Here is a 26220-nt window from a genome sequence, read left to right as displayed (position 1 = left end):
GCTTTTTCCAAAAAACTCTTACAACTCACCAAAAAATGAAAGATAATCAAATAAAATAACTCAATTTTGCCACACGTACTTTCATGCACTCATAGTGAACTTCCGTTCAGTTTGTTTGATAAATAGAACCAAAGTGAAAGTAAATAAGCATTATGTTTAATGGTCGCCGTGGGAACGCCATTTGTCGCTCATCTAGCCCTTAATGTGTTTATCTCTGTGGGGGCGGAGCTACTGACAGACAAAATGCAACATGTGCAGACAAAACGCACACCAACAAGAACTCAAAAAACTCTTTCCTCATTTTTTTTTAACTGCTTGCAATAACGATTATTCACGATGAAATTGCTTCTTCGATGTCAACTGCACAATAAATAAATACAAATCCTTCATAGTCACAGTTTGCATTATTATATTATTTTTTTATATTTCTTCTGGAACGCTGTCAACTAGAACCTCGGCTTCCGTTACACTAAAAGTTCAGACATCACAATACACGCAAAAAAACAAAAAACACAAAACGTGCACACAAAAAAAAAAGATTCAACAAGAAAATTACAGCACTAAAAACTTTGCCTCAATCTTTTTTTGAAGATGATGAATTTTCATCAAGTTGTTAGCCTGCATGAGGTGTCTACGTTACCACAACAAAATAAGACAACTAAAATAATTACAAAAATAAATACATAAAAAAACTGAAGATTCTTCATAGTCAGTTTGCATAATTAAAAGAAAATACAAATAAATTCTTCTAGAACGCTGTAAACTAGTACATTGGCTTCCATTACACTAAAACACCAAGAAGAAAAAAATATATATATAATTCAACAAGAAAATTACAGCACTAAAATCTCTCAAAAATTTTTTTTTTAAGATTATGAATTCTCATCAAGTTAGTTAGCCTGAATAATGTGTTTACAGTAATACAACAAAAGACAATTAATAAAAATAAAAAAATTCAGAAAAAAATAAAATTGCAAATGTTTTCCAGATGCAAATACAAATTGGAGATTTTATTATGCACCATTTAAAACATTTTCTTGACACTCAAAAAAAAATAAAAAAAAATAAAAATAAAATCAATATGTAATCGTGTTTATTATGACTTCTTACAGTTGCTAGCCTGTGTGAGACGTTTTGTCATTAAACTCAAAATTAACAAAAGTTTTTTTTCCCCCCTCACAAAACATTGAGAAACGACAATTGTTTGCTTTTCGGCTGTAAATAAAAATGTGAAGAAGCATTTTTTTCCCCGCCACTTGGCCTCTTTAGGATTTTTCCTTTTAAAAATAATACTAATACTAATAATCGAACCAACATGTTATGATGACTGTCAGCTTTTATTGAAATGGACAGTACAAACGTGAGAAATCACCTGAGAACATCGAGGAGAACAAGTTCACCTTCACCAAAGACGTGAGCATAGATGCAGAAAAAGGATGGGGAAAAAAAATGTGCTATAATATTACAGCCACCGTTCACAAAAGCTCACATCTGCGCACAAAAAAAATACAACACACAAATTGAACAGCATATATTGAGAAAAGGTGCAAAACCAACCAAGACGCCATCTTGTTTTCACACAATGTTAGCATAGCTGCCGTTAGCCACTCTGACCGATGTTAGCATCCTGTTGTCCCAGTTGAACTCATCATTGGTGGAAATATTTGCATATATTGAAAAAAAAAAAAAAAAAAAAAAGTTAAGACGACACGAACACTTGAAAGAAATGTTAGCAGTTTGAGTTACAATTTGACACTTTTAGCCAACTTCTACTTGTTTACAGCTAGCTAACCCAAAACGCTAAGCTAACAAAAGCATATTAGCGTCGAACGGAAAACCTTTTTGGTCTGGTGGGTGCTAAATAATCGGCAAGCCCCGTAAATGACACTTCAATTGTTTTCATCTCGATACTGAAGAATCATTTCCACCAATTAAGACATTTTTATTTTCATATGTCATACTCATAACCAAGGTCCGATTCCATTCATTTGTTAGCAAAGAATGTGACTCCAAAAAAATTGTGAAAAAGAAGAAAACAAGACAAGAAAGTTGTATTTTAAGTCATGTTCAACACAAACGGAAAATTGTGTAAAAACATTCAAAAGAAAAAAAAAAAAAAAAAAGTTGTAAAAACAGAAAGTTGTATTTTAAAAGCAAATGGAGTTGAAATACAACCAGAAAAAAAAAACTTGTATATTATAGAGAATAAAGTCATGTTAACAGGGGAAAAAAAAAAAAAAGGTTTGCGGAACTTTTGCGAGAATCTCATGATTAAAACTTGAATTTCTTTCCAGTGTCCTGAAAACTTTTTTCACCTCAAATGGTTTTTTGGCGCTGGTGTCAAACCAAATCCAATTTGTCGAGTGAAACGCAAGTATTTCACAAACAAACTTCCCATCGTGTGCTTGTTGCAAATCACCACCAAAACATCGACAATAGTCACACGGGAACACAATCGTCATCACTTCAAGCCGGCCACAGGTCCAAAACGGCGCACACAGCGGAACCGAGCCAGAGTTCTTCCTCACAGAGGACGACTCGACGTGTTTGAGCGAGTCAACAATGTTGTTCCGGCAGCAGACGAGCACACATCGGATCACAACATCAACACAAACGTCTCACCGGGTTCAAACCAAAAGAGTTTCTGGAAAAGGAGATTGTGGACATTCGATCCACGGGAAACTCAAACATCTTTACCAGCTTAAAAAAAAAAAAAAAACGCCTCTCGCTGTCCAACATTCAACAAGGAAGCGAATTCATTGCAGCATCCGTTCGTCCATGTTACGATGCATTCGAGGATAGTCGGAGGTTGAAAATATCCGATTTCAAGGTGAAAGTAGTGAAAAATGTCTTATTTTGCTCCTCAAAACTCATTTTGACATCCAGCAAACTTCTGTTCTCGCAATTTTGTTTTAACCGCATTTCATAAGCATTCCATTCAATTAAATAGTTTAATTTCACACGTAACGTCAAATTGTGTCGAATATTTATGAACGAGGAAAGCATTCGAGTTTTATACTCGAGTAAATTGTGTTTTACCATTCACGATCTGCGGTGGCCATTGTAGAGTCACGTCACTTGTAGTCCGTTGACCGTCGGTTCCTTCTTTTTTTTTTTTTTTTCTCTGACTTCGCAAGTGGAATTTCCGAGTTCACACGGACACACTTCCTGGTTTGAACTCAGAAAAGTCCCACTTGCGACCATCCTCGAATGCAGCATTAGGTTTGTTTGTTTGTTTGTTTGTTTGTTTGCCCCGGCGTCGGCTTCCTGGTTTCGTCACAGCTGCATGTCCCGCCCCCAAACAATGTCGCTCCGTGATTGGTCCGAACCACCGGTGGAAATCAACAGGCTCGGTACAAATGTCACGAGAATTCATCTTCAAGGTTAGTTTTTTGTTTTTGTTATTGCATTTTTTGTTTCGGAAAAACTCAAAACGAGTTACCGGTTGTCCTTGAAGCAGAGAGATCAATAAAATTGATGTTTCCATGTATTTGTACATGTTAAGACTTATAGTAGGACTCCAAAGTATGTTTGTATTCAAGTTCATTTTGCAAACAACTATCGGCTTTTTCTAAACGATCGCTTTACCGTATCGGTTGAAAATAGCGTTACCGTGCATCCCTAGTTGTCGGCCATCTCGGGGTCGACGTCGCTTGCGAGGTTCACGTCACGTCACGTCCACGCCACCTTCCTGGAGATGGCGCGCTTGAAGCCCTCCGGGTCGGCGTCGCCGGGCCGCAGCGCCCTCTCCAGGCCGACCAGCATGTTGCGGTGGCACTCGCGGATGTTGACGGGGTATCGGTCGCGCAGGAGCTGGTAGGCGGCCACCAGCCTCATGTCGCGCTTGAGCATCAGGTACTGGATGACGCAGGTGGGCGCCAGCGACAGGCCGTCGCCGCAGTGGACCAGCACGCGGCGGCGCTTGCCGGCCGAGGCGTGGAGGCACTCGTTGACGGCGTCGAAGCACGAGCGGCGCTCGGCGGCGCCGTCGCCCACGTCCACCTTGAGGCGGGACCAGCTGTGGCGGCGGGCGCCGCGCGGGCACGTGCACGGCACCAGGCTGAGGGCGGGCGCCGGGGCGCCGCTCATGTCGATGATGCTGTCGATGTCGTTGCGGCACAGCGCCCGGCCGTTGTACGCCGCGCTCAGGTTGCCCACGTAGATGTAGTCCGTCACCTTGGAGATGACCGGCTGGAAATGTTGCGGGGCTCCGCCCCCGTCGCCGCCTACCTCAACTCCGGGGTCGCCCGCCGGGGCCGTGGCCGCCCGCCGGCCGTAGTTGCGAAACTTCTTGGAGGCGGAGCGAGACGGCGGGTTGGACTCCGACTCGCCGCTGACGTTCCAGGACGGAGAGAAGAGCGAGAAGCGAGCGCCGGCCTTGGGCGGGGCGCAGAAGAGCGACGCCCGCTCCAGGGAGCCCGTGCTGCTGGCGGCGCCGGCGCTGTGGGCCGCCTCCATCTGGTGGTGATGACGACAATAAAGGAAAGATCCATTGTCGGTTATCGTCCGTGACGATATTTGGCATTTTCGCACACAAATCAGCCATCCAATAAGAAATCATTTGAAAATTCAGGTCAATCAGGCAATTTTTTCCACTTATGGCTGTGCAATTAATTGAATTTCAATTATTACACTCCACAATTACAAAATCAGCATAATTGTAAAAAAAAAAAAAAAAACAACAACAATTATTTCGAGTTGTTTAAATGTATACATTTGGAACTTTTTTTTATTTTTAAAATTACTATTAAAAAATTCATCGTAAAAAACTATATATATTGATACTTATTTTTGAGTTGTTTAAATTTATAAATTTGCAATTTTTTTAACATTTAAAAAAAAATAATTTTATTAAAAAAATCATCAAAAGGGAAGTTGCATAATTAGTGTTTTAAATTATTTTATTTGTCTTAATTTTTTTACATTTAAGCATTTTCCTGGTTTGTAATTTTTTTTTCTTTTATTTAATTTATTAAATTTCTACTTAGTGCTGTGCAATTAATCGACTTTCAAACACAATCTCAATTGTTACACTCCACAATTTGAATTATAAAAAAATAATAATATTGATTCAGCTGGATTTAATATTTAAGTCATTTATTTTATTTTTTCTTTCGCTGTAACAAAATTTCGATTTTCATTTTGTTTCCTTAATTTGAACATTTAATTCTCAACCAAAATCAATATGGTGCCTTGAAAATAAAAATACATAAAAAAAAAATAAAAAATTATAACACGGAATAAGCATGTCTTTGCTATAGGTCTTATAATAGTTTCTGGGGAGAAAAAAAAAAAAAAAAAGCCTGAAATATCATATAGCTGAGATTTTGGCATTACTGATCCCAAAAATGAAATATTCCACAACCCCCCAACCTTGGTTGGAATATTCGTGCCCACCTGAGCTTTGAGGTTGTCCTTCCACTCCTGCGTGTCGAGCGCTTTGAAGCGCCCGCCGCTGTCGGACGACACCGACACGCGCAGGGGCCGATGCGGGGCCCGGGCGGGCAGCGGGGGGGTGAGGGCCGCCGCCGGATCGGCGGGCAGCGCCGGCGAGTCCGCCGCGTCTCTTCTACTCATCCTCAGATTGGGACACGAACCTGAAGAAAAAAACAAGTGGATGATGAGATGCGATTCAGTTCCAACAGAAAAGTGGGTGTGTCAGTGTCACAGTGGCAGATTAGCAGAGACAAGATTTGACAAAAATCATATCATTTTCGTCTCGTTTTTGTTCATGAACTAAAACATTTTAAGTTCAATTTTTATTACTTTAAGTAACATATTCGTCTCATCTTCATTAGTCGATGAAAATGCAAAAATGATTTCATGAACGAGGGTTTTAGTCCAATCTCGTCTAGTTTTAGTCCGGTGAAAAATGGGTTTTGACGAAATGATTTTTTAGTTTTCGTTGACGAAATTAACACTAAATGTATTTAAGGTTTACTTGTGATGTCATGCAATTAAAAACTATTTGCATCACCGACAACGTACCAGCACATTCCAGGAGGCTGACGGATTGAACGTTGAGTGTGTTGTGGTCGCTGAAGATCTTCCTACGCGACCGCTTTTCTTCAGTAGCAAGGATGTCGTACTGCGAGCGCACGTCCATGTTGTCGGGTCTCTTCCTGCACACAAGCATACGAGCAGCAGCAGCAGCCGCCGCCGCCGCCGCCGCCGCCGCCGCCGGCTCGGGCGGCGCGCGTCATCTTGTTGGCTGAGCCGGCCGGCGCGCCGCCTCCATCGGACGGAGGCGAGCGCGTGAGCCGCTAAAGTTTCAATGCAGCGAACTTCCAACTCGTCGCGTGGAAATCATGTCTAAGAACATTAGCAGGCTAACCTGCTAGCCAACGCCAGTGATTGGAGCTAATCATTCAGACGGGGCTAGCAGGTGTTGCTAACCGGCGGCGTGTCGCTCTTTCACGGCTTATTACGAGAAAAACCACGATTTAACTTCGGCGAGCTGCTGTTATATTAATTAGTTGACTATTTAGCTGGAACAAAATGCTAGGCGGCCAGCTAGCTAGCCAGCCAGCTGAGCAGGGAGAGCCAACCCGGAAGAGAGTTTGTTTTTCCTTCTTCGCGGTCGTGTCTTTTCATATCCGGCGGAAGGGATGATTTTGGCGGAGTGCTGCCCCCAACAGAGTGGAGGGAGATTGCTGTTTAGAAAGCTTTTGACTCGTTTACCCATTTTCAGCAGTAACAAGTTTTGTCTGTAATTAATGTTGTAACTATTTTTCATGTGCAAATTAATACCTTTAAAAATGAATTTTGCCACTTTCTTGACTTCACGGGTGCTCTGGCTCAGGTCGCGCTGATCTATATGACTGAATAGCCGAGTCGGCCAAGACTTTTGAGGTCGTAAGGCCGCCATCTTGCTCCTCCCAAGAAGCGTTTCTCGGCATACGATCCCATTTACAGGATTTTTGTGTGAGTGAATTTTATTTACACACATATATATATATATTTTTTTACAGGATCCAAATTGGAGAATGTTTGAGACCGTACTTAGTAAAAAAAACAAAAACAGAATGATTTACGGTGTTTTAAATTTGTTAAACATAAACAAGAGGACTTCAGACATTTTACAACTTGCCTTAAATACATAAATTATACACTTGTTTCGTAGTAGTATAGGAGGAAACGTGTGTGTATATGTATGTATGTATTTTTTTTAATTAAATAATTATAATTGTACTTCAACGTAAGAAGAAAAGATCAGCTGTTTGAACACTTGTGATTTTTTTTTCTCCCCCAGTCGACAGCAAGTGGGGAGAAATGTGTTTTTAAAAGGTTTTTAATAGTACATGAAAAATAATTATAGACAAAACATGGACTACTTTTAATTAAAACATTAACTTCTTACTGCTGAAAATGGTGAAATGATTCAAGGAACACATTCAAATTTGGCATCTTCTAGGGGAAATCCGCAAACCATATAAAAATGGATATAAACAGTAACACAATGTATAAGTGTAAAGTCAAGAGGTAATTAAAACTTTATATTACATGATATATTCCAGCACTTCCTCCACTTTGCAAGCTGGAGAGAGATTTCAGTTTTGAGGCATTTTGCCGTTGAAGTGAAGAAAAATGAGGCAAAGTGAGATGAAAAATCGATCAAGGAAACATCAGTGATGAAAACAAAGAAACCGCGTAAAGTCAAACTCACTGCGTATGTTCGCTTGCAGCTTGTCAGAGCATCCGCCGGTTGACTGAAGCGTCGCTTTTGCTCGCATTCAGCATTTTGTTTTGTTTGTCCCTCCTGCTGCTGAAGCGTGTGTGATTGGAGCACGGGTAACCTGGTAACCTGATGTCGCAACTCATCCTCATCAAGTGCTTTTGTCGAGTAGGCAAGCCAGCTTGATGAACACGCAAGCACCCCCCCCCAATTTGCACACACAGTGCTTGTTTGTACGGATGGAACGATATCCAAACATCACGATATGATAATTATCACAATATTGTGGGTATGTTGGCGATATTTAAAAAAAAAAAAGTTCACAATATTGTGTAAAAGAGGGCATACTACAGAAAAAGCACAACATTGTGCTTTTTTTTTTTTTTTACATAATATCAATGTTACGCTGTTATTGATCCTAAAAAAACACTTGAAAAAAACAAAACAAAACATTTAGTTATTGCTCGGATGTGACTGCATATATTTACATTATTTCCTTGTTATATTTTTAAAGTAATCTGTTATGCATGTCAACAATGTTTCAAGGGTACAAACTGTTAAAAAAAAGTTTACATTGTGGCAAGGTATACTATGTATTAATGTTATTTTCACCTATAAAATTTTGTTTTTTTTTTCCTTGAAAAAGAGCAAACGTGATTTCCAGATGAACTTCAGTTTCCAATGTGTCCATGAAAAAGTGGCTCCACAAAGTGTCTTTAGCGCCGCCATCATCGACACTGCACGCAGCTGATGTGATTAGTCGAGCGGCGTCATCGAGTACTCTCGGGAGGCACGAAGCAGCACAAAAAGGAAGCGAACAAGTCGACTCAGCAGCAGCAGCAGCTCAGGATCAGCGTGACTGCTTGAAGGGCTCGCTGGGGATGCAACCACAATGATGACACCATTAGTATTAGCTTTATAGGGGAGATTTGATCGTCTTATATGTTTTTTTCGAGCAAAAAAAAAAAAAAGAAATAAAAAAAAGAAACAGTGGGGTCAGAACGGCAAGTTGCTGGCGAGCGGTATCTTCTTCTTGAGGGCGAGGGTGGCGTCGATCTGCTGCATGGAGAGCAGCGCGTGCCACTGCGCCACGGGCCGGCGCGGGTTGGCCAGCATGTCGGCCCAGTGCCGCAGCTGGTTGCCCGGCGCGTCGCAGCCCAGGAAGATCTTGCCCGTCGGGTCGTTGGGGGTCATGGGGTCGTAGTCCCACACCGAGATCACCACGTTGACGCGCTGGCCGAGGACAGCGGCATGTCAGACGACTGGCGGCACGTGGGCGCCGCCCCGCCCCCCTTTTTTTTTTTTTTACCTGAATTTGCTCCATGCTGACTCTGAAGGTGAAGGCCTCGTTGTAGTACGGGTTGAGCGTGTTCTTCTTGATGGACGTCGTCTTCTTCTTCCATTTGCGCTTGTCCAGCGCAAGTTGCACCTTCACGTACGGATCTCCACCACGACAACAACAACAAGTCACTTCCAGCAAAAACACGCTGATTATCGATTTATCGATATCGCGATAAATCGTCATCCTTTGTGCCCCGATAGATTAGCGATACGCCTACGCAAGTATCGTGATATTTGTAGTTAACATACAGCCACTATAACGGCTGCATCGTTCATGACTTATTGAGCAATGACTCGGCGGGCCACTAGGGGGAGCGCCTCATAAGAGTGGCGGGGAAATGGACGCAAGTCTTCAAGGCAAAGAAGAAATGATCTGTCCAACCAACTGACTCAGTTTTGCATACGTTTTGATGAAAAATGTGGATTATATCTTCAATTTGAACATTTTCGACTTTTTGAAGCACACAATTTCTGAGGAATATTAATTTAACTGGATTTAATATTTAAGTCATTTTATTCATTCATTTACTTTTGCAATGTTACACAAACAACTGTGTCACAGTTTCTAAAATGATCCAATTGATTATAATTGAATATGTTATTATTGAGCAGCCAATCCGATTGCTCTCGCCACAGGCCCCGCCCACTGGAGGATCATGGTAGCGATGATCCGAAGTCCTCACCTGAGCTTCCGTCCCGGTCTGTGCTCTTGAGGTTTTTGGCCTCCAGGATGACGACCGTCAGTTTGCCGGGTGTGGGAACGTAACGCAGAGAGAAGCAGATCTCGCCGAGGTTCTCCTCCTGGATTCAGTCGGAAAAAAAAATTGGCTTCAGTTCCAGACCATGCCTACGTTCGAGACTCAATTCAGCAGAAAAAAAATATATAAATAAATAAATAAAACATCCTGACCAGGGTTATTTTAGTGAACTAAAACAAAACAAAAAGAGCTTGTTGCAACATGGCCCTGGCTGATCTCTTATACTCTGCTGCCACCTGCTGGCCATTTCTATTCATAACTACAATTGCTATAAGCCACCTCTTCACATCTGAAGCTGCATCGAACTATAAATAAAATAAACATGTAAACACGTTTTTTGGGAGGGAGGGACAAAGTATTAAAAAACGTTTTTAAACGTTTTTGGCATTGAATTAGTTAAAAGTAATTATATTTAAAAAAAAAAAAAACTCCAAACGAAATCAAAACAAACTCAAATGAAAAATTCCAAAACTATAATCAACCCGATCCTGACCAAACAAGGTCTCGTCTCAATACGACTACACTAGTTTTAGGTTCAAGTCGAAGCAGGGTTACAGTGGAGTTTAAATATCACGCTCACAAAATGTAGGATTTAGTGTCGATTTTGGAGTCTCGTCTAATTAGGGAAAAGTACTGGTTCAGGTTGTGGCAAGTTAAAATTCAGGTTGAAGCGTAACTCACCTCCACGTCGGCGGGCTCTTGGAGGTCCCTCCACTCCTCGATGACGTGATTCCAGTCCACTTGTCCGAGTTTCAGGCGCAGCTCTCCGATGATTTGGTGTTTGGAGAAGCGGTCGAAGTCGAACACCTGCAGGACGGCCGTCGACGTCAACAAATTCGCCTTGGAGATCTGACGGCAACAACAACGATGATACAGTCAACCTTTCGCCACACGTTGGTTCTCGTCTACTTGCTGATAAAGCAACAAAAACCAGATTAGTGGCTATCTCGTTCTAACTCGGCTAAACAAATACTAGGGTCTTTTCTAAGTAATTTTTCCTCCTGTTTTGCTGAATAATTTGTTCCCTGACAGCATTTTTTTTTTTTTTTTTTTTAGTAAATTAGAAAAAAAAATATTCAGAAAAACAGAAAAATAAAACAATTACTCAAAAAAAAAAACAAAGCTCCCCCCAAAAATTAGTCCAAAAAACAAGTTGTTTTTTTTCTTTTTCCAAGTGAATGAAATACGCTTCCGTAGATTTGTGTTCAAAACTAACCCACAAAATTGAACTGGGATGTTGGTAGCTTTTTTTTTTGTTTTTTGTTTTTTTAGCATTAGCTTTGTCTCCTTGGTGGTACCTGAAAGTTGAAGGTCTCGTTGAAGACGGCGTTGAGCGTGTTCTTCAGGACTTTGGTCTCGCAGGTCTTGGTCTTATCAGGCAGAATGTAGACCTTGACGTAAGGGTCAGAAGTTCCTCGCAGGTCCATGGCCTTCAGGCTGCTAGCTTGCTTCACGCCCACCACCAGCTGACACGCGATGACGTGTCGTTAGCTTAAAAGAACATTAGCTAGCGGCTTTGGCGTTCAAATAAACGTGCTCACCTCGGAGACAGCGGCGTCGAACTCCAGCGAGTACAGCAGTTTCCCTCGCGGCTGTTTGCTGGCGCCGTCGCCCGCGTCGGGTTGAGCCTGATGACAAAAACAAACAAGCAAAAACATGAGGACGTTTTGCAAAAACAACGTCACGATTGTCCGAGCGTTTTGTTCTTTCGCACCGGCTCGCCGCCGGTTTGCGTCTGAAGTTTCACCAGGGGTTCCGCTGGCTTCTGCCGCCGTTTCTTGCGTTTGATTCGGCAGCAGCACACGCACACGCAGCACACCACCAACAGGAGCACGATCCCGCCCACCGCCGACAGGATGTAGACGGCCCACTGAGGTACTGGGACAAACACGCACACAAGACAACACACATTTTAACTCATTTGCTCCCAATAACGTATAAATACGTTTTTTTAAAATGTTCTAAGTGTCCCAAAGACGTATTTATACGTTTTTTTAATGCTAGAGCAAACGGAAGGCTTTGATGCAGCCTCTCAATTGCAAAGAACGGTTGAAGCAATGGTAGTTATTACACAAACGGCCAGCAGGTGGCAGCAGAGCAAAGGAGATCAACCAGGGCCATGTAGAAAAAAAGCTCAATTACAATTTTAAACAGATTTGTGAAAATTGATGAAACTTAGCTCTCTTCTAATGCTAATTGCTGCAAAACGGAAACTGATAGAAACATCGTTTTTTTTTCCTGATGAAAGAAGAGACTTTAATCTTTCTTTTGATAGGTTCCATGTTCTGATAGCAATAGAACACAATATTCTGTGGGCTTGCAAATGTCAACTCACTTCATTTTGCGTCATAATGTGAAATACTGACACCTACAGGACTGGAAGAATATTGGGATCGGCTGCTTTCTATGGAGGACCAAAACTGCCCAAAATTCTAAGTAAATATATGACTAAATAAATAAATAAATAAAGACATAAATGACTAAAATTGAAAATAAAAATGGATATAAAAAATATCTCTAATTTTTTTGGTGTTTGTTTTTTGTTCAAGGTTGCAGTCAGGCACGTGCGTGTGCGTGTTACCAACGTGGGATTTTCTCAATGATCCCGTGTACCAGGTCACTGGCTGTGGTGTTGGTGTTGAGGAGGTCAGAGACGATTGCAGAGGGTGACGACGACGATGACGAAGGCAACCACATCGTGGTGAAGATGATGAAGACGATGAGGGATCTAAAAGGTGAGACAAGAAAACCATCTGCTGCGGAACTTGCCAAGATTTGGACTTTTAGTTGAGATTCAACCTAACCCAGTAGATCCATTTGTAAATCTAGAGCCTAAATGGAGAGTTTATCTCGTTAGACTAGAACCTTGGTGTTGTTCGAGCAGATTTGAAATCTAGTCAGTCTATGAATTGCACCTCACCTAATTCTAGCTAGACGAAAACCCAAATGTAGTCGAAAAGGTGTGGGCAAAGTTGACTTTCCATCCCATCAACAATTTATATGATCAAAACTCATTCAATATCCCTATCCGTTTTTAATTCTACAAAAATGCACACGATGTGTTCTACAGATTATTTACATGATTGAAATTAGGCAGTAAATGCATTAAATAATTGTAAATAAATAAATTCTAAACAAAAAAAGGGAGCTATTAAATCTAATAAAAGCGATCTTGAATTATTTCATTAAAATAAACAACTTTATTTGTTGCATTTATACAGCCCTTCCACTCCTAAACGGTATGAATTAAAAAGATTTATTTTTTTTAATTATATATGCTTGTTGATTTCTCACTGAAATGTGTTAACTGATTTATTGTAAATAATCAAATAAGCGTATTTCACATAATTCATTTTTTCATTATTTTTCTGATATAATGCAATTATCCGAGAATTTATATTATCAAAAGTCCCGTAAAATCTGCTGCATTCAATATCCACATCTGTTTTTAATTCTCCAAAAATGCATGAAGATGTATTCTACAGATTATTTACATGATTGAAATTCATTGTAAATACATTCTAAACAACAAAAGGGAGCTATTAAATCTAATAAAAAAATGTTCTTGAATTATTTCATTAAAATAAACAATTTTCTAGCCCTTTCACTCCTAAAAGATATGAATTAAAATAATGGATTTTTAGAATTAAATATACTTCTGTTGATTTCTCACTGAAATGTGTTCACTGATTTATTGTAAATAATCAAATAAGCATATTACAAATAATTCATTTTTTCATAATTTTCTGAGAGAATCCAATTATTAATTAAAAATGAGAATGAATTTAACAGTCTATATAACTATACCATTTATTCAAGTACAGTTAATTTAATAACCATAAATGTAGCCATTAATTTTCCTAAAATTGGTTAGTCAAAATTTTGTATTAACTTTTTATATCTGAAATGCGCAATTACACTTTTTTTTTTTTTTTTTTTACCAAAGAGCTATCGTTTGTGTCCATTTTAAAAAGTTTTCCCTCTGTAGAACTCGTTAGATGAAGGGGTTAACCCTCAACCAAAAGGTCACATCATTTATCACACTATTAAACAGCAACACATTTGACTCAATAACATGTTGTATGGTTTTGAAGATGAAACGCAAGAAACTAAAAACTGAACACCTTGGACACCATCAAGCAGGAAGTTTGCAGAGTGAAGTCTTGAACAAGACAAACATGTTCCTTCACTTGCCAATTTCAACGATGCAAAGTCAACACGGAATTTGAATTTTACTCACAGATGTCACGGGAACGTCCGCGAGGGAACGCCAAGAAGTTGTTCGCTTGGCCCAACGAGGACGAGGACGAGGACGAGGACGAGGAAGGAAGCGAGGTCCGGCACGGAGGACACGACGACGGTCAGAACATTTGAAGACGCTCTCGTTCCGTCTTCTGCTTGCGATTGAACCTGCAGCAGCGCCACGCCTGCTCAGCACACACGCGTTGCTCAAACAGAGGGAGGGTTTTCGTCTTCGGGGAACAACGGTCCCATGTCAAAACTAGTAACAACACTCGCAGGGCAGAGCAGCTGAATTGAGACTTCAAAAGGTGCTGCTGCTTGCTGGTGTTTCACAAAGCTGGGGTGAAAAAAAAACAAACTTTTGTCAGCAACCTGAATTCTGGCGGTATTTGTGAGTTGACAAACTCCGGAGAATACGTCTTGTACCGCCATTCCCGAACCACCAATCACAGAGCGACACTGTGTTTGGGGGCGGGACATGCAACAAAATTATTGTTCAGAATGTCCCGCCTTTTCCCAACCAAATTACTGTGGAGAGGGTATGTAATATTGCAAGGTTATGAGCAACCAGTATGACGACAAAACATTTGTAACACAGGAAGTCCTCGGTTACGCCAGGTCCGCCATTTTGGCTCCTCGCCTCGTCCGCTATTTAGCCCTTAGCTAGTGCTAGCGCTTGTGTACTTGCGGGAGTTATCTCTGGCTTTTGCCGCCCTCTTTTTTTCCACATCATGACCGCTAATAAGGAAACGAAGACAGACATCATAAAAAGATCACAGAAGGGAGAGACGCCGACGAAGACTTGGGCTTCAATCACAGTCATACAGCATCTTTTTTTTAATTTTTATCTATTTTTAACAAATTTATGCACATTTTTTGGTACAAATATTGACATTAACTCATTTGCTCCCAAAAGACATATAAATACGTTTTATTTTAAATGTCTTAAGCATCCCAAAGACGTATTTGTTTTTTTTTTTTATACTAGAGCATACAGAAGGCTTCGTTGCAGCTTCTCAACTGCAAAGAACGGTTGAAGCAATGGTAGTTATTACAAAAAGGGCCAGCAGGTGGCAGCAGAGCATAAGAGATCAACCAGGGCCATTTTAAAACAAGACGATTTACCCGCAGTTTAAAACAGATTTGTGAATAATGGTGAATATTCTAATGGTAACTACTGCAAAAACAGAAACGGATAGAAATACTTTTTTTTTTTCCTGATGAAAGAAGAGACTTTAATCTTTCTTTTGGTCGGTTCCAAGTTTTGATAGCAATAGAATATTATTCTGTGGGCCTTGCAAAATGGAAATGCGAGTTACATCGCTAGCGTAGGAACGTAGTTCCGACGTAACTCGAGGACTCCGTTATATGTATTTTATGATGTAGTTCACCTCCTAAAAGTCAAAAGTGACTCACCACCAAAACAAGAAGTGTTTGCTTCCGCCACGTAGCGCACATGCAGCAAACTATCTTCCAACTTTTTCATCAAGTCCTGATCTACGAGAAGAAAAAAAAAAAAAAACATCAAACTTGTAAGAGTCTTCTCCAACATGCGGCATTTATTGTGATGTCACCAAGTTGTGAAGCTCAAATTGAAGAAAACAAACATCAGGCAAGGGTGTCGACCACACCATGTATTTATTTATTTATTTTTGTCATTGGAATAAATCTCCTAAAAGTCAAAGGAGTGCCAGCGAGCACGACATCATCATACAGGAAGCCGAAATAAATAAAAAGTGGTGTGGCGCCAATAGAGATTTGAGCGTTGCGAAATGACGCACTGGCAACTTTGTGACGGATATTTCTGCCTCCCGACACGATGACAACTCTCAACCTTCAACTGGAAATAATCACAAAATAAAAAGAATCCTGCCCTCTCATAGTAGTGCTATTGTTATATTGAATATGTAAATGAGTATACAGGAAATAAGAGTAGAAGAAGAAGCTGTTGGGTCTTCTGGACTAAGAAATTGGATGTGGGACTTTCCTGCTGGCGCAACTTCCTGTTTCCCGCACGTGACGACGACCATCAGAAGTTGATGGCCTTGCCGAAGGAGGCGGCCAGGTTGGCTTCCCGGAACGCCTCCGACACCGTCTGCAACAGGAATAGGAAAACATACTTTCATTTTCCCATGTTCAAAAGATTTCCCAGGTTTTTTCTTTCATGACAATTTTGTGGCAGAATTTCATCAAAGTAGCACAAGGATCAAAAATTGGAGGTCCGGTTTAATTTCACGATGGTTCTCGTTAGGAGTGTGACGTTATGGCGATAAATCATGAGACTTTTTAGTTTATTATGATCATTATTATTGTTATTATGTATTATTTTTTTTATTTAATTTATATTTTTATATATATTATATGTATTTATATATTATGTATTTAGATTTTATTATAACATGAATTGTTTATTTATTATTATTATTATATTATTTTGTATTTATTATTATTATTATATTTTTATATATATATATATATATATATATATATATATATATATATATATATATATATATATATATATATATATATAGATTAACTCTTTGACTGCCAAAGACGTTTCATGATGATTAGTAAAATTCCAATGAATGGAACGCGATCTTTCATTTCGTAGCCACATTGTATATGTAGTAAAGGCAAACGCCTTTACTACATATACAATATTTACTACAATATTCTTTTTGCCTTGAAAGATGAGTTAAAATGCTCAAAAGCGGCTGGCACTGTGGATTTTTTTGTTTTGTTTTTATAACGCCTGGCAGTCAAACAGTTAATGTATTATGTATTTATATTATATTTAGATTTTATATGATTTTTGTAAAATGTATTATTATTTTTGAATATTTATTATTATTATTATATATTATTTTTATTTATTTATTATTATTTTATTCATTGTATTTATTTTATTTATATTTATATATATTATATTTATTTATATATTATGTATTTATATTAGATTTTATTATAATGTGAATTATTTATTATTATTTTTTAACTAATTGTTATTATTATTATTATATATTATTTTTATTTATTTATTATTATTTTATTCATTATATTTATTTTATTTATATTTATATATATTATATTTATTTATATATTATGTATTTATATTATAGTTTATTATAATGTGAATTATTTATTTTTTACTAATTATTATTATTATTATTATTATTATTATTATTATTATGAAGTTTTCTCATAGATTATCGTGGATTTATTACCTGAGCAAACATATGGATAATCGCGGTATGGTCATATGATGAGACAATCGTTATCGTGAGCTTTATATTGCATATGGTATCGTGAATTCGCCAGAGTTTCCCACCCCACCCCTACACGAGTAGCACGCACACTAAAAATAGCTGATCGGAGAACGAGACGTTGCGATTTGATTGACAAGCCTGGCGCGAGTCGTGACGTACCGGGTGGGCGTGGCAGACCCGGGCGACGTCCTCGCACGACGCGCCGTACTCCATGGCGAGGGCCGCCTCGTTGATCATCTCTCCCGCCCCCTGCAGGCAGCCACGCGCGTTAGACGCGAATGCGAGCGTCGGACGGAACAGAGGTTGTCTTACGCTTCCGAGGATGTGCGCGCCCAGCATCCTGTCCGTCTCCTTGTGGCTGAGGATCTTGACCAGGCCGTCCGTGTCGGCGTTGGTTTTGGCGCGGCTGTTGGCGGCGAACGGGAACTTGCCCACTTTGTAGGGAACGCCCTGAACGGAGAAGAACAGACATTTTCAAATAGAACAATCACCTCCATTTTTTGGGTGTTTTTGCACTTAAATCATATTTAGACATTAGCAGGTATACAATATTGTGCCATCTAAATTAATCCAAATAATAGCCTCAGACACATTTAAAAAAATAGATACATTTTCAAGCTTAATATACGATACAATTAGGTATAAATATATATACACTTGGATAAATGTTTTTGGTTTTTTTTAAGTTTAGAAATAAATAGCTTGCATAATCCTAATAACCTGATTGGGATTTCTCCATTGATGGTTTATGATGATTTTTTTTAAATGTATTTATTTATTATGTTGTCTTTAAACATTTTCCAAATTCAATTCAAATAGTTTTTGTAAAGTTTAAAATGGTTTAGGGAGGTTTATGACAGTTATTTGCAATGTAAAAATATTCCTTTATTAGAAAATAACAACAACAAAATTTTCTCTTTTTTTTTTTTAAGTTTTAAGTCAATTTAATTCAAATAGTTTTTGTCAGTTTTAAAAACGTTTAGGGGAGGTTTAGGACGCCATTTTTATGTACAAATATTATTCCTTTATAAAAAACAAAATTGTTTTTTAAGTTTTAAGTAAATTTAATTAAAATAGTTTTTGTAAATTTAAAAAAAAAACGTTGAGGGAGGTTTAGGATGCTTTTTGTAATGTCCACCTATTGCTTTATTAAAAAAAAAAATATATATATATATATATTTGTCTTTAAACATTTTTCAATTTCAATTGAAATGGTTTTTGCAAAGTTTAAATTTTAAAAACATTTATGGAGGCTTAGGACGCTTTTATTGTAATGTACAAATATTCTCTTATTTAAAAAAATATTTATATATTTTGTCGAAACATTTTCTAATTTCAACTGAAATAGTTTTTATAAAGTTTAAATTTTACAAACCTTTCAGGAGGTTTAGGACGCTTTTTTTGAAATGTAGAAATATTCCTTTATTTTTTTGTTTTAATGTATTTATTTATTTTTATTTTTTTTGAAAGACACTGAATTGTAAGAAAAAGAATGAGCGTGCATAATAAGCCTTCCTCCAACTAAATACGAGCGAAGGAAGCCATTTTCCGGCAACGTCGCTGTCCGACCTCTTCCTTGAGCTGCTCCTCGGTCTTGCCCACCCAGGCCACCTCGGGGTGCGTGTAGATGACGGAGGGCACGCAGTTGTAGTCGATGTGCACGGCGCCGCCCGCCATGCCCTCCACGCAGATGATGCCCTCGTCCTCCGCCTTGTGGGCCAGCATGGGCCCCGCCACCACGTCCCCGATGGCGTAGATGCTGCCGGCGCAAACGTGACATTGTCGGCACACAAAAATGTAAAAAAAAAAAAAAAAAAAAACACAAAAAAACAAAAACAAAAGGGGAACCTGTTCAAATTAGCTAAAGTACCGGTAATTTTTTCAAGAGAACATTAAGCACCAAAATAAAAAAAAATAAAAAAAATAATATATATATATATTTTTTTTTCATCCATCAAATTAACTGAAAATGACATGCTTTACATTAAAAAAAAAAAAAAAAATGATGAGGTACCTTGGCACGTTGGTCTGGAAGCGTCCGTTGACGGGGACGCGGCCGCGGTTGTCCAGCTGGATGCCGACGCCCTCCAAGCCCAAGTCTTGAGTGAACGGTCGCCGGCCGATGCACACCAGCAGCACGTCGCTCGTCAACGTTTCGCTCTTGCCGCCGGCCGCCGCCTCCACGCTGGAAACGCGCCGAGGCAAAACACACCATTAAAGCCCATTCCAAATTGAACCCCTCCCCATAATTTTTTGTACGTTTTTCATCAATAACATTTTTTCTTTAATATCCTCCACTACCTAAAACTATTTTCCAAGGACTACATTATCATCATTATTATTATTATTATTATTATTATGCTGCATTTACATTATTTTTTTGGCCAAATCTAATGTCAGAGATATTGTGTAACACTGACAGACAAGTTTAAATGATCACAATTATGAATTACAGTTTTGTTAGTCCATTATTTTCAATAAACAAAAAGCCTTACACTACTTTTAATGAGCAATAAACAAAAAGTAAACAATAAACAAAAAGTAAATGGTTTTCATTGCAAAGTGATATGAAAAAAAAATATGTCCCTTTTGGATGAAACAAAATGTATTAAATTAGTTATTTTAAAATAAAAAATTTAAAAAAAGGTGCAAATGAATACATTTAAGCAACTAAAAGAGTATATCAATCATCTTTTTTTACGATTATACACCTAAAAATATTAAGACAAATATAATTCTTTGAAAGACTAATTATTCGGTGAAACAAAATGTATAAAATTAATCATTTTCAAACTTAAAAAAAAGGTGCAAATGAATACATTTAAGCAACTCAAAAATTAGTATCAATAATCTTTTTACGATGATGCCGATTTTGTAATTGTGGAGTGTAAAAATTGAAATTGTAATTGAAATTCGATTAATCGCACAGCCCTATCTATGATAATAGTTCATTTAAATCGTGGCAGCCAAAACTGTTTCCGATTAAAACTGAATGAATTGTGCAGGGTTCTTTGCAGAGGATAAAGAATATGGTGCAGTCGGGTCACTCGCGCCTCAAGGCACTTGAACCGCATGCCGACTGGCCGTAATAATGTGGAAGTGGGAAGGGCCAATACTCACGCCACGTCCATTTTGCCATCGGGCCTCCGCGTGGCGCCCAGCACTTTGGTGCCCAGCTTGAACTTGACGCCTTGCTTCTGCAGGATGCGCTGGAAGTTCTTGGAGATCTCCATGTCGATGCCCATGCCGCCCACGTGGCCCAGGAACTCCACCGCCGTCACCTTGGCGCCCAACCGCTGCCACACGGAGCCCTGCAGGGGGCGGGAGAGAGACGAGGAGGAGGAGGAGGACGCGAGGTCAGCGGCCGGCGCTTGACCAGGCGTCACGTGACCGCGCCCACCAGCTCCACGCCGATCACGCCGGCGCCGATGACGATCAGCTCCTCCGGAACTTTCTGCAGGGACAGCGCGCCCGTCGACGACACCACCGTCTCCTCGTCGATCTGCCCGATCAAAAAAACGCGCGACAAGTTTGACCAATTTGGTAGTGCTGTCACTACCCAATATTTTTACAATCGATTCATCTATTTTTTCCCTGATTACTGTTTATTAATCAGTAAGTGATTGGTGGTTATTTCGTACTTTGCATTTGTATAGTTAAAAATAAATAAATAAAAAAAGAGGGGGATTGACGATGTACTATGTCACCAGTTCGGTCACTGTTACAAAATAAAGACTAAAAATAAACACATGTATTTTGTTCAAAATAAAGACTAAAATGCTCGATTTATAGTGGACTAAAAATAGACTAAATAAAAACAGGATGGGGTGGACTAACTATAATAAAAACTACAAACAGACTAAAAACAGAGTCAATTTCAAAATGCTGTATAAAATCGTCAGCAGTCGGAACGCTTGCTGACCTGAATTCCCGGGAAGGGCGTGACTTCGGAGCCCGTGGCGATGAGGATGTTCTTGGTGTTGATGACTTGCTCGCTGCCGTCGGCCATCGTGGCCGTCACCTGGTTCTTTCCCGTCACCTTGCCGAAGCCGCTGACGTGCGTCACCTGATGGGAAAGGGGGGGACGCCATGTCACCGGTGGGACTGACAAAGATGGAGGGCGAGGAGGGAGGGAGGGAGGTCTCACTTTGTTCTGCTTGAAGAGATGCGCGATGCCGCCGGTGAGCGCTTTGACCGCCCCGCTTTTCTGCGCCATCATCTTCTCCAGGTTGAGGGAGATGCCGGAAACTGGAGAGGAAAAAAAAAGAAGAAAGAAAACCCTTCATTTTCTTTGGATGAGAATTATGGAAGACCAAAAACTGACAACATTCAAAATAAACAAATGACTAAAACTGAAAATAAAAACGGATATAAAAAAAAAAAACACAATTCGAAAATTATATCAACAAAAATAAATATAAATAGAAATTTAAAAAAAAATCATTTTCAATCAAATTATAATATTAATTAAAAAAAATGACAAAGTGAAAATAAAAATGAATATGAAAAAATATAAAAAAATTAAATGCAAATGTATTTATGTATATTTTCTTGTTCTTTTTATTTCCATTTATATTTATTTTTTGGGATATAATTTTTCAAATTGTATTTGACTAAATAAATAAATGACAAAGCGAAAATAAAAACAGATATGAAAAAATATCATTAAAAAAATTAAACACAAATGTATTTATTTATGTATATGTTTGTGTTCTTTTTTTTCATTTCTATATTTTTTAGTCATTTTCTTTATGTCCATTTTTATTTTCACTTTTAGTCATTGATTTATTTTGAATTTTGGCCGTTTTGCTCCTCCACAGAGAACCAGTTGCGAGTAGCAAACTCGGCTTTCGGCGTTCGGCTTTCCATCTTACTTTCGATGCCCCTGCTCTCAAAGTCTTTGCCGTGAGCCAGGTGATACAGGTACGAGTTGTTCAGAAGCGCCTGCACGCACACACATCCAAGACAAACGCGGACATTGATTCAGCATCGCTGCGCATCATTCATCGTCTTAACACCAAAACACGATTGCGGGCAGGTGTCTTACTTTGGAAGGGATGCAGCCGACATTCAGGCAGGTTCCACCCAGCGTGGCGTTTTTCTCCACACAAACTGTCTGCCGGGTCACAAAGATCTCATTAGTCATACACACACACAAAAAAAAAAAAACACATACTGCTCAAAACGACAACTACTCTCACGAAAACACAAAGTATACCAAAAAATAAATAAAATAAAAGGAGAACCAGGTGAAACGTGAAATATGTTACCTCCCTTTCACTTGGAAACCGGCTATATTTCAACAATGACACCAAAGTCTCCACGTAAATCCGGCTCGTGTTTAAAACAAAAAAAGGCGTTGTTGAGGCGTTCGTTTATAGAGGACAAAAACTGTCAAAATTCAAAATAAATGAATGACTAAATAAATTTGAACATTTCCACCTGGTAATACGGCCCAAAACTGCCAAAATTCTAAATAAATAAATGACTAAATAAATCAGTAAATACATTTCAATAACATTTCCACTTGGCAGTACAGCCCAAAACTGCCAAATTAAAAATAAATGACTAAATAAATAAATAAATAAATAAATAAATACATGACTAAATAGATAAATAAATATAATTAATTAATTACTAAAAGTGAAAATAAAAATGGATACTAAAAAAATTCAAAAATTAAATACAAATGTATTTATACATATATTTTTGTTCTTTTTTATTTCCATATTTTTCTTTTCATATCATTTTCAAATTATTATCATTTTTATTTTCGTCATTTATGCATTTTGGCAGTTTGGCTCCTCCATATCGGCTTACCTTGAAGCCGAGCTGCGCGGCTTTGATGGCGGCGACGTAACCGCCTGGGCCGGATCCCACCACTGTGACGTCCGCGTCGACTGTGACACGAGCGACAACGACAAAATCAACCAAACGTCACAAAACGTGTCACACGGGATTATATGTTGTCAGGCGTGGCAGACTTTGCACGGAACGGGAAGCGATGGCGTTATCTTACTGGCTGCTTTATCGGCGTACGTTCGGACCGACAACGCCGCCGCTCCGTGCAGCTTGCATGGGAACTGCTGACTTCGCTGTAGCGGTGGCGAAAACACACACAAAAACAACAACAACAACAACAACACAACACAAAAATAAGTCACAAATGCTGCGAGGCGACACATTACAAAATGGAAGCAAAAATCCAACTTTGACACATTTTTTTTTCTTTTATTGTAAACATCCATCCATCTATCCATCCATTTTCTTGACCGCTTATGTATAATAAAAAAACAGTGATTATAAAAGTACATATGGGAAGAAAAAATATACAAGACACAAAGTTTTGCAGTGATTCACCCATTCATTAGCTACACATTTTGTTCAAAAAGGAGGAGGAACAAGTAGAAACTTACCAAGTCCTACACCTTTAACATCCGTTACACAATTAGTAGGTATTTGTACAAGTGCTCATACTGCATTATCATTACTGACATGTGACAATGCACACAAGAATTGAAGATGTTTGTTTAGAATTAATTTATTCATTCACTTACCTACTTCTAGCTTATTAATTTAGTGATGTAAATTTTATACACTTGTATACTTACTTACAATGTTTTGTCCTTATTTTATTTATCTTACCCTTACCCAGGAAAGTAATATCATGGCACATTCAAGTCAATATTTTGCACGCTAAAGTATCAAAACAGGTCAACTGCGTGTTTTTCTCACCGAGTCTGATTATTATTAGCTGACGAGCTAGCCGGGCGGCGGCAAGCGGTGAAACAACAAAAAACAAAATCTCCTCAGCCGTCAACGAGTGGAGTTATTCGGGGTTAGCGAGTGGACTTCTTACCGTGGCGAGAGTTCGATATAACTGCGTCCAGGTGTGCATTTTGTCGCTGTGCCCTCACGTCAAAAAGGTAAAAGTTGCTTCACCTCCACACAAGGCCCCAGCAAAGCAGCCAAGGACTCCCTGACAGCCTGGCGCACGAATATGACGTCGGTAGCGTCAAAGCCACACGCAAGCAAAATACAAGTGAAATGAAATAAAATTGAATGAAATGAAATGAAATAAAATAAAATAAAATAAAATAAAATAAAATAAAATAAAATAAAATAAAATAAAATAAAATAAAATAAAATAAAATAACTGTAATTGTTATTGACGATTGTAATTTGACATTTTCCTTGCTTGTACTAAATTGTGTCAATAAACAACGAACACCTGTGATGTCATTTTCAGTCGACAGCAACAGGCAAAATGGGAAGTTATCAAATTCTTTGTTGACAACTTTTTTGTTTTTTTACTGCTGAAAACGGCTAAAAAGCCAACTTTATCTACAAGTGACCCACATTTAAAAAAAATGAAATGATTATGTTTGCAGAATCTTACATTTGAACATTAATAGTGTTGGAACGTCATTATCTTTTATTTTTTTATTTTTTTTTGTTTAAATCAGCCTGCAGTTTGAGTTATTTTCCACTAGAGGGAAACATCGCCCTATTGTTTGTGCTTTGTGGAACTTCTTTCCAAACCTGAGCTCACACATTCTGACAGTTGAATTTTTGCACTCAAAGTTTTAAAAACTTTTAAAAATCGTGACTCTGCAAGGAGCCAATCCTTTGAAACCTTGCGTTGAAACATTGAGTCCTTTAAAAATAAATAAAATTGTGTATATATATGTGTGTGTGTATGCGATATGTGATAAAAGGCTCCTGATAACGATTATTTCACACTATGACGATACCGTGATTATCGATATATTGCTCAGGTAATGAATCCATGATAATCTATGATAAAACTAATCATAGAATAATAGAATAATAATAATAAAGAAATACATAATGATAAAAGAATAATAATAATCCATATTATAATACAAATATATAGATGTAAAATAATAATAATAATAAAAATATTAATAGAAAATTAATAGTAATAATAATAATAATAATAATAATAATAATAATAATAATAATAATAATAAACTAACGTATTCAATTCAAACCTTTTTTTTACTTTCTTAAGAAAAGTGCACAAAGTGCTCATAGGAAAACAAATGCAAACTAATTCTTTATCAAACTAAAAAAATAATAATAATAAAAAAAATCTGCCTTCATTGCACATCTTTTGTGGACGCCCCCCCAACCTAAATAAAGAAGATGTAAAATATTATCAACAAACCGCAGCAGTGCTTAAAAGATCCAAACTGAAACAAAATTACTAGATCGATATTGATATCCAAATTGGTATCGATAATATCGATATTTGGATCGATACGCCCACCACTACTTAGTCACAAAAAGAGCCCCCCCCCCCCCCCATTCCTGAGAAAAGTGCGGGTGTGGAGCTTTTGCGCCGTGCGCTGAAAAGCCCTCAAGAGCTTTTGAGGGCATCTTTGAAGCGACCACGGCGGCACACTTGAAAGTTGTGCTGGACTTTTTATGAATGATGCATCGGCACCTTTTTTGTCTTTTGGTTTTGTGGGGTAGGCGGGACACTCGTTACAGTGGAGCACGCAAATGGACAAAAAGTTGGCATGAAAAGTGTTGGAGGAAAAAAAAAAAGTTCTTTTCAACAGAAACTTTGCTTCAGTGTGTCGGAAGAAAAGCAGAATGGTTAGAAGAAAAAAAAAAGTCAAAATGTTGCTCGGAGACGCGACAACACAAAGTGTGTGGGTGTGGGTGAGGTTGGGGGGGGAATTGGGAGGGGGCGTGCATCAGGCGCAAAAGTCACATCATGTGCAAATAAGGTGACAAAGCGTGTGCAAAAATTTTAAAATCTTTTGATGATGAAATTATCATTTGGGCACAATTTTCCATATCATTCATTTTATTATAAATAAAATAAAACAAAAAAATGTAAACATTTGCATTTTACAAATATTTTTCTACTCATTTTATTAGATATTATTTATTTATTTATTTA

At 38.4% G+C, this 26220-nt stretch overlaps 3 protein-coding genes across 5 annotated transcripts; all 3 read right to left on the bottom strand.

Annotated features, from left to right (window-relative positions):
• Positions 1 to 1318: 1318 nt before the first annotated feature.
• On the bottom strand, positions 1319 to 7696 carry LOC144016549 (uncharacterized). Of its 2 annotated transcripts, XM_077517813.1 has the most exons (4): positions 7667 to 7696; positions 5989 to 6122; positions 5398 to 5597; positions 1319 to 4458 (listed from the first exon to the last, which is right to left on the bottom strand). In XM_077517813.1, the coding sequence occupies exons 2-4, from the start codon at positions 6104 to 6106 to the stop codon at positions 3673 to 3675; spliced, it is 1104 nt and encodes a 367-aa protein (XP_077373939.1). In that variant the 5' UTR covers positions 6107 to 6122; positions 7667 to 7696; the 3' UTR covers positions 1319 to 3672. The 2 variants fall into 2 exon arrangements, with proteins under 2 accessions (XP_077373939.1, XP_077373938.1); XM_077517812.1 differs by lacking the exon at positions 7667 to 7696 and having other exon boundaries at positions 5989 to 7215.
• syt8 (synaptotagmin VIII) lies at positions 7276 to 15898 on the bottom strand. Of its 2 annotated transcripts, none has more exons than XM_077517809.1 (10): positions 15433 to 15898; positions 14015 to 14353; positions 12360 to 12502; positions 11489 to 11652; positions 11316 to 11402; positions 11073 to 11240; positions 10456 to 10623; positions 9700 to 9817; positions 8985 to 9118; positions 7276 to 8908 (listed from the first exon to the last, which is right to left on the bottom strand). In XM_077517809.1, the coding sequence occupies exons 3-10, from the start codon at positions 12469 to 12471 to the stop codon at positions 8672 to 8674; spliced, it is 1188 nt and encodes a 395-aa protein (XP_077373935.1). In that variant the 5' UTR covers positions 12472 to 12502; positions 14015 to 14353; positions 15433 to 15898; the 3' UTR covers positions 7276 to 8671. The 2 variants fall into 2 exon arrangements, with proteins under 2 accessions (XP_077373935.1, XP_077373937.1); XM_077517811.1 differs by having other exon boundaries at positions 10456 to 10581.
• dld (deltaD) lies at positions 15891 to 24294 on the bottom strand. The gene is made up of 14 exons (XM_077517808.1): positions 24145 to 24294; positions 23305 to 23380; positions 23106 to 23185; positions 22333 to 22401; positions 22160 to 22229; positions 21433 to 21533; positions 21208 to 21351; positions 20686 to 20787; positions 20406 to 20596; positions 19300 to 19470; positions 18855 to 19044; positions 17598 to 17735; positions 17445 to 17534; positions 15891 to 16111 (listed from the first exon to the last, which is right to left on the bottom strand). Exons 1-14 carry the CDS (start codon positions 24181 to 24183, stop codon positions 16046 to 16048), a joined length of 1527 nt encoding a protein of 508 aa, XP_077373934.1. The 5' UTR covers positions 24184 to 24294; the 3' UTR covers positions 15891 to 16045.
• Positions 24295 to 26220: the final 1926 nt, after the last annotated feature.

Source organism: Festucalex cinctus, chromosome 3, assembly GCF_051991245.1.
Source record: "Festucalex cinctus isolate MCC-2025b chromosome 3, RoL_Fcin_1.0, whole genome shotgun sequence".
NCBI lineage: Eukaryota > Metazoa > Chordata > Actinopteri > Syngnathiformes > Syngnathidae > Festucalex > Festucalex cinctus.
This window is presented reverse-complemented; position numbering and strand designations above follow the sequence as displayed.